This window comes from Colobus angolensis, unplaced genomic scaffold (assembly GCF_000951035.1).
Source record: "Colobus angolensis palliatus isolate OR3802 unplaced genomic scaffold, Cang.pa_1.0 Scaffold99, whole genome shotgun sequence".
In the NCBI taxonomy this organism is placed as follows: Eukaryota; Metazoa; Chordata; class Mammalia; order Primates; family Cercopithecidae; genus Colobus; species Colobus angolensis.
The window spans coordinates 6,281,970-6,291,148 of record NW_012123931.1 but is presented as its reverse complement, the minus strand read 5'-3'; the positions used below and the strand labels follow the sequence as shown (position 1 = coordinate 6,291,148).

General features: G+C 40.7%; 1 protein-coding gene across 1 annotated transcript in view; it reads right to left on the bottom strand.

Annotated features, from left to right (window-relative positions):
• Positions 1-7,965: 7,965 nt before the first annotated feature.
• LOC105505198 (zinc finger protein 737) overlaps positions 7,966-9,179 on the bottom strand; it is a 22,044-nt gene continuing 20,830 nt past the window's right edge. Inside the window, exon 5 of the mRNA XM_011932997.1 lies at positions 7,966-9,133. Within this exon, the coding sequence (XP_011788387.1) occupies positions 8,430-9,133 (704 nt within the window). The 3' untranslated portion in view covers positions 7,966-8,429. The remainder of the gene's footprint in view (positions 9,134-9,179) is intronic.

Sequence of the window (9,179 nt, the reverse complement as noted above, 5' to 3'; positions counted from 1 at the left end):
TTGAAGCCAGGCAGAGATCCACTTCCATTTCCATTGTGTCCATTGTGTAAGTAAAGAGGAAACAAACGGGAAACCCCCCCAGTCCAAATTTCCAAAGAGCACCCCCTTAGGGTGCCTCCTAGCCAATTTAAAAACCTTACAGCTTGAACAAGACCTTAGGAGGAAGCGGTTAATTTTCCTTTCCACTGTGGCGTGATTGACCTCAGCAATTTCTGCCAGCGGCTAGGCAAGTGGTCTGAAATTAATTACATACAAGGCTTTTAGGCCTTAGGCTCTCGTCCCCATACTCCTCCTTCTCTACCCGCTCTCTCCACCCCCGTCCCTCCCCCCATCCAGACTCCTCCTTCCTCCTCCTTATCTACTAGTAATCCACTCGGTCCTGTGCCTCCTTCGGGGCCCCCAACTGGCTGTCTTGAGTCCCCTATCTGTGCCCACACCCTCCTACAGTGTTAGCACCTTTGCAAGAGGTGGCTGGGGTGGAGGGGATAGTCAGAGTACATGCCCCTTTTTCATTGGCCGATCTTTCCAAAATTGAGAAGCGTTTAGGTGATTTCTCAGCTAATCCTACCATATACATAAAGGAATTTAGACACCTTTGTCAGGCCTATGACTTAACTTGGCATGACCTCCAGGTTATCCTAACCTCTAAACTGACTGAGGTTCTAACCCAATATAGTCGGTTAGATCCGGCCTCCCCCACAGGGGCCACCATCTTGGCATCTTATTTCATTTCTCAAACAGCTCCTGACATTCGTAAAAAACTTCAAAAGGTAGAGGATGGTCCTCAGACACCAATACAAGACCTAGTTAAATTGGCCTTTAAGGTCTATAACTCCAGAGAGGAGATGGCAGGCTCGCCTTGAGCAGAAGTTACAGCTCCTAGCAGCAGCTTTACAGCCCAGTCGTAACCCCAGACCAGAGAGCACACACCCCACAGACTCCAAAGCTACAAAAGGAGCCTGCCTGCTATAAGTGCGGCAAGGCAGGACACTATGCCAACAGGTGTCCGCAGGGTCCCCAAGTCCCAACGCAGCCTTGCTATAAGTGCAAGGCATCAGGACATTGGGCCAGTGAATGTCCTAACCCTCATCTACCAGCAACCCCCTGCCCTGCTTGCCAGCAGGGAGGATACTGGAAGTCTGATTGCCCCACCCTGAGAACAGGTGCTGCGTCTCCACGTGACCCCCTTTCCCAGGATCCTGGGAGCTCCTTCCAGCTCCTACATCTGGACGACGACAACTGAAGGTGCCGAGACTCGGGGCCCCCCATCACCCTCGCCGAGCCGCGGGTAACTCTCCTGGTAGCGGGTAAGACAATTTTTTAATCGACAGTGAGGCTACCTATTCTGTTTTGCCGTCCTTCTCTGGACCTAGCCTTCCATCCAATATCTCTGTAGTAGGAGTAAGCGGAAAGCCATCCACTCCACAAAAACTCCACTCCTTAATTGCTGCCTGGCCAACAACTACTTTGCGCACTCGTTCCTCATTCCCAGCTAAAAAGGGCCCCTACTGAAAGCAATCAGTGGAAATCAGTTTGGCTTTCCCCCACTCGCCTCAAACTTACTAAATTTTCTTAACTATCTCATACTCCTCAGCCTTGCCAGGACTATCCTTCTGGGTTTTGCCCATATTCCAACAAATGCTTCCATTCCTCATTCCTATACTAATACTGTGCCTTATTTTATTTTTCATCCGTGTGTCCAAATACCAACCATAGGCCCCGACCTTAATGATGCCCCTTAACAGCAGGAAGTAGCCAGACAGACCACGGCACCCCTTTATCACTATTATCAATAAAAGGTTGGACTGTTTGGATGAACGGAGGCAAGATGGTGCACTTCCGGGTTCTTCTTCACCAACTTTACCCACGTGCAAAAATGCAGCCAGTGCCCAGGGAGGGTGCAGATCAACCGGGCATGCGCCAGGTGATGTCAATCTGAAGAGACCAAGATTTACCTGGTCGCACCTGCGAAACAGCCCCGACACGCCCGTGCCCCGCCTATTGCCCTCCCACTCCGAGAAAAGCTGCTCTTGGCCAGCGTCCCACGCGGCCTTCTCACAGCCCCACTCCTGTCAGGATGTCGGGACTGTGGGAACTCCGTCCGAGAGCCCCACCGGGGGACTCTGTCGGCCTCCTTTGCCGGAGGCCGATAGACCTCCCCCCCACACCTTAGGTGACCAAAATAAACTTGCAGTTTTGCTCCTACACTTGCCTACCCACTGGTTCTTTTGTGCCCGCTCGGCTGGTCTTAGAAAAACAAATCAATTAGAGTCTTAATTTAATTGGGCTGTTATTTGCATAGATGCTAACATTAGTCATACTATTTTTTAGCAGCTAATGGCATCTGTTACCCATTAATTTTATACATTTGCTTTTTTGAAAAACAAATCTTTTGTTAATTCACTCTAAATTGAGACTACATTTACAATCTTCAGTTTTTCAGTGTTGAAGAGAAGAGTAATGTGTGTACATAATGTGCATTTTCCTGCCTACCAAAATTCTTCTGGCCGGGCAAAGTGGCTCATGCCTGTAATCCCAGCACTCTGGGAGGCTGAGGCGGGTGGATCACCTGAGGTCAAGGGTTCAAGACAAGCCTGGCTAACATGATGAAACTCCATCTCTACTTAAAATACAAAAATTATGCGGGCTTAATGGCAGTGCCTGTTATCCCAGCTACTTGGGAGGCTGAGGCAGAAGAATCACTTGAACCAGGGAGGCGGAGGTTGCAGTGGGTTGAGAACGTGCCATTGCAGTGCAACCTGGGCGACAGAGTGAGAATCCATCTAAAAAATAAAATAAAATTAATTCTTTTTTCATTTACTTGGAAACCCTGGAAAGCCCCATACTCCCTTTGAATACTTTAGCCAGGATTTCAGATTTCAAAAGGTAAAAAACAATCATTGAGCAAAGCCTAAATCTTGTCTTTGTTTCTTGTTAGTCATCTGGCCATTTCCATTTCCATAAGTATGGCAATTATGCCAAGCCACTGAAAAAATGTGGTTTTGGTTAATTTTATTCCATTTCAAATGTTTTCTCTAATTGTTACTGTGGTCATGTCAACCTAAAAGAAACTATCTACATAACTAATCATGCATTTAAAAACTACTAATATTAAGGTGTTTACAGTTTAATCTTGCATTACAGTATAGTAGAATCCTCTATAATTAGAAGTTATTTATAAATGCATTGTTTTTAAGGTTTTTCAAATTTGAAAACAGACAATTAGGTATGCTTTTTGAAGCAAGTTCAATTCCAGGACATTACCAACTGGCCTTCATGGCATTTCTGTAATGAATAGTGTAAACCTGGGTCACAAGAACAGTACAGACATGCTGATTGAAATAGAATAAATTCATCCTTGTTGGTAGACTGTTGGTATCCCAGAGGCCAATCATTCAGTATAGCTTACTAAATATTGTTCCATAATGTCAGAGAGCACTTTTACCCAGGTTACCCTTTTTCTCCCATTAATGTGGTCCTGTTGTGGTCTTTGGTTTTTCTTAAGCTATCCCACATGAGAGGTGATTATTTGTTGAATGAATGAGATTGCCATTTTTTACCCTCTGCCATAGAATCCTCTTATGCTCCTTACTGGAATCAACATGCAGGAGGCAGGAATGATGACAATCTACAAATATGTTTCCTGCCATGTGGCCACCCACAACCAGCTTACAACATGTTCTACCTAGAAGTCACTTACTTTCAGGTCAGCAGGGGTGTTTTTCTGTGATGTGTCTCTTTCTCTTAAAACTACCTCTGATTAAGTCTACAGATGAGTAACCTAATTTCATAAGTGATTTCCCACCATAGTCACACATTTTTTTTACACTCAAGAGGAAAGTATTACACAGCAGGTGTGCAACAGACTGGGAATCCAGAGTATTATCTTAGAATGTTGCCTACCCACCATAATAAACTTTTAAAATCGTCTTTCGCCAGGCATGGTGGCTCATGCTTCTAATACCAGCACTGTGGGAGGCTGAGGCAGGCATATCATGAGGTCAGGAGTTTGGGACCAACCTGGCCAACAAGATGAAACCCTGTCTCCACTAAAAACACAAAAATTAATCCGACATGGTGGTACACGCCTGTAATCCCAGCTACTGAGGAGGCTGAGGCAGGAGAATTGCTTGAACCCAGGAGGGGGAGGTTGCTGAGATCACGCCACTGCACTCCAGCCTGGGCGACAGAACGAGACTCTATCTTGAAAAAAAAAAAAAAAGTCTTTCTGCTGCTTTTGTTATCTACATAAACAAAGATATCAACTGGATATAATAATTAACTACTTTTCAGTTTTATTCATTACAAATATTAACTAACACCTTTTTTCTGGCTTAATTTTTTATGCACTGTTTATATATTCACACACACACAGAACAATAAAAATATATCCAATTATTCAATTTTGATTGAATGTTCATTTAAATAAGTGTTAAAAATGATTTTTTTTTTTTTTTACTGTTTGAAGAGAGCTTTTACTACTGTACTTAAGAGAGTTGTTTCTGGAGACAAAGTTGCCTGTGCTTTAATAGGCAGATTCTGGGGAGAATCCGAATCACAAGCCAGAACATTTTATATTAACAAATTCAATACAAAGCAGAGTATAGATTTGCTTTCAGCATTTTTAAAGTGTTTAGTTTTGTTAATCACCTAATTAACATAATTTGTCTTGTTGCAATAATTGCCCTTTTCTTCTGAAAATATATGCAAACCTATACTCACACAGCAACACTCACTTCATAATTTTCTTACACCTAAGATTTATCTTCAGAGTAATATGTGTATATTTAATTCTATGTAAATTAAAACTAAAAGTCTGTATGCTTGCAGGCAGAGACCACATGTTCAAGGAACACTATATTACAAATATTAATAATTTTTCAGGACTCATAAATGTATAGATTTTAATTTATTTTCTTTTTTTTTGAGATGGAGTCTCACTCTGTCAGCCAGGCTGGAGTGCAGTGGCATGATCTCAGCTCAGTGCAACCTCCACCTCCCAGGTTCAAACGATTCTCCTGCCTCAGCATCCTGGCATGCGCCACCATGCCTGGCTAATTTTTGTATCTTTAGTAGAGACAAGGTTTCACCACGTTGGCCAGGCTGGTCTTGAATTCCCACTCTCCCACATGCCTCGGCCTCCCAAAGCACTGGAATTACAGATGTGAGCCACTGCACCTGGCTGTATTTTATTTATACTTCTGTATAATCATTATGACAATAAAAATAATCCTGTAGTCAATAACAATTTAATTGTACATTTTAAAATGAAAAAGCATATAATTACACTATTGGTAATACAAAAGATAAATGCTAGAGGTGATGGACACCTTATTTACCATAATGTAATTATTACCTATTGTAGGCCTGAGTCAAAAGATGCCATATAAGGCATAAATATATACACACACTACATATCCATGAATACAAATAAAAAATTTCAATAAGTAAAAAGAGTAAACATTTAACCTATGGGAACAATATTCTTTAACTCATTTGCAGTTTAAAGCCACTAACAAAGTGACTAATAGAGATGTTATTTTACTATGTGCCAAATAGTATATTATATTCCTACCATCTTGTACCTACACCCTTGAGTGAGGTGGGATAGTTAGTGGCACAATAATGGTTCATTACATGCACAATAGTCTTAATATGGTAAAAATGAAATAAAATAAAGTTCACAATCTAACAATTTTATTTTTTTTGAGACAGTTTTGTTCTTGTTGTCCAGACTGGAGTGCCGTGGCACAATCTCGGCTCACAGCAACCTCCGCCTCCTGGGTTCAAGCATTTCTCCTGCCTCAGCCTCCTGAGTAGCTGGGATGACAGGAATGCACCACCATGGCTGGCTAATTTTTTTGTATTTTTAGTAGAGACTGGGTTTCTCCATGTTGGTCAGGCTGGTGTTGAACTACTGACCTCAGGTGACCCACCTGCATCGGCCTCCCAAAGTGCTGAAATCACAGGTGTGAGCCATCAAGCCTGGCCCTAACAGTTTTAAAATGTACTGCATTTTAGGCCGGGCGCGGTGGCTCAAGCCTGTAATCTCAGCACTTTGGGAGGCCGAGACGGGTGGATCACAAGGTCAGGAGATCGAGACCATCCTGGCTAACACGGTGAAACCTCGTCTCTACTAAAAATACAAAAACTAGCCGGGCGAGGTGGCGGGCGCCTGTAGTCCCAGCTACTCGGGAGGCTGAGGCAGGAGAATGGCGTGAACCCGGGAGGCGGAGCTTGCAGTGAGCTGAGATCCGGCCACTGCACTCCAGCCTGGGCGACACAGCGAGACTCCGCCTCAAAAAAAAAAAAAAGTACTGCATTTTATTACATAAAAGTACAAGTAGTAAGGTAATATGCTCATTTATTTTAATATAGTTCTAAACATAATTCGTCACTATAATAAAGTTATTGCTCTGAACATTTATCTTATACATTACTTAATAGAATTTTACTACAAAGAGCCTCTCCACTTGTATTTTCATTATGGATCTCACATTTTAATGTTCTTATTATTTTATAGAAAAGGTCATAATGTCCAAATAATTTCTTAAAACCTCTGATATCTCTGATGCAGAAGCAATTGATCACATGCTTTCTCACATGAATAGAAATAACAGCATAATTTGAAATCTGTATTACATCATTATTCAGCTTTTAAAAAATTTAATTCAATGAAACAAATACACTTTCAATGGAATTACAATGCTTCCAAAAATCTACTCCTTTTAAAGTTACATAGAAATCATTTACCTAAAAACTGCTGCTGTGAATTAGTTTTTATACCCAATGCTCTGATTTAGTATAATGTCTGAAATATCAGGGCCTTAGTTATTCTACTGTAACTTCTGACATTTATATATAATCTATTTTGAATTAAATATTTTTTCATATTTACTGCATCTGCAAAATTATATTTTAGTATAAACTCTCTGGTGTTTTCTAAGCTGTAGTTTCTGAAGGAAAAAAAAAGTGTTTCTAAACTTAATACATTTGTAGGACTCATCTCCAATATAAATTCCCTGATGTTGAACAAAGCTTGAGCAACTGCTTTAGGGTTTTCCTTCAGTACAAAATGTGTGCAATAAAATCTGTGATACAAGTAAATGTACTTTATAACCCTCTTTATATTTGTAATGCTTGTCTTCACAAAAAATACTCATTTTAAAGACATACTTTCTGAAAGTTTGACAGTAATTGCAATTTTAATGCTTTTATTAAAAGGAACCTTTTTATGTTGAGTTAGATGTGAGTAGGAATTAATGGGTTTTCCATATTCCTTCTATTTGTACAGTTTTTCTCAAGGATACTAGCTTTTCTGTGAAATAAGGTTTAAGAACTGATTAAAAGTTTTGCCACATTCTTCACACTTGTAGGAGTTTTGCCAGTATGAATTATCCTACCTACAATGAAGTGTGGCCACCATATAAAGGCGTTGACGCATTTTATATATTTCTAGAGTTTCACACTAGTATAATTATTGTTATGTATAGAGAAGTTGGAGGTGTTGGTAAAAGCACTGTCACATTTTTTAGCTTTGTAGATTTCCTCTTCAGTATGAATTATCGCCATGTCTCTTAAGATTTGAGAACTTGTGGCCGGGCATCATGACTCACGCCAGTAATCCCAGTATTTCAGGAGGCCAAGGCGGGTGCATCTCCTAAGGACAGGAGTTCAAGACCAGCCTGGCAAACATGGTGAAATCACATCTCTACTAAAAATACAAAAGTTAGGTGGGCATGTTGGAGGACACCTGTAATCCCAGTTACTCAGGAAGCTGAGGCAGGAGAATGGCTTAAATCCAGGAGGCAGAGGTTGCAGTGAGCTGAGATCATGGCATTGTACTCCAGCGTGGGTGATGAGCATGAAACTTCATCTCAAAAAAAAAAAAAAAAAAAAATTGAAAACTTGTTTTAGGCTTTGCCACATTCCTCAAACTTGTACGATTTTTGTCCAGTATGAATTATGTGTGAGAAGTGTTCAGAACTTCCTAAAAGCTTTGTCACATTCTTTGTATTTGTAGGGTTTATGTTTCATATAAATTCTCATATTTAGTAAAAGTTGATAGCGGCTAAAGGCTTTCCCACATTCATCAAACTCACAGGGTTTCTCTCCAGTATGAATTATCATATGTCTAGTAAGGGCAGAGGTGTCCTTAAAGGCTTTGTCGCATTTTCTTATTTGTTGGGTTTCTCTTCCACATGAATTATCTCATGTCTACTAAGGTGTGAGGATGAAATAAAGGCTTTGTCACATTTATCACACTTGTACAGTTTCCCTCCAATATGAGTTTTCTTATGTATAAAAAGGATAGTGGGTTAAAAGCTTTGCCACATTCTTCACATTTATAGTTTCTCTCTAGTATGAATTACCTTATGTGTAGTAAGGGTAAAGGAGCACTTAAAGCCTTTGCCACATTCTTCACATTTCTAGGGTTTCTCTCCAGTATGAATTCTCTTATGTCTAGTAAGGATAAAGGAGCGCTTAAAAGCCTTACCACATCGTTCACATTTGTAGGGTTTCTCTCCAGTATGAATTCTCTTATGTGCAGTAAGGTGTGAGGACGAGTTGAAGGCTTTGCCACATTCTTCACATTTATAGGGTTTCTCTCCAGTATGAATTCTCCTATGTGTAGTAAGGATAGAGAAGCACTTAAAGGCCTTGCCACATTCTTCACATTTGAAGGGTTGCTCTCCAGTATGAATTATCTTATGTGTAGTAAGGCAAGAGGAGTACTTAAAGGCTTCGCCACATTCTTCACATTTGTAGGGTTTTTCTCCAGTATGAATTCTCTTATGTGTAGTAAGGTGTGAGGACCAGTTGAAGGCTTTGCCACATTCTTCACATTTGTAGGGTTTCTCTCCAGTATGAATTATCTTATGTGTAGTAAGGGTTGAGGACTTGGTAAAAGCTTTGCCACATTCTTCACATTTGTAGGGTTTCTCTCCAGTATGAATTATCTTATGTGTAGTAAGGGATGAGAAGTACTTAAAGGCTTTGCCACATTCTTCACACTTGTAGGGTTTCTCTCCAGTATGAATTCTTTTATGTGTAGTAAGGACAGAGGAGTGCTTAAAGGCCTTGCCACATTCTTCACATTTGTAGGGTTTCTCTCCACTATGAATTATCTTATGTGTAGTAAGGATAGAGGAGCGCTTAAAGGCCTTTCCACATTCTTC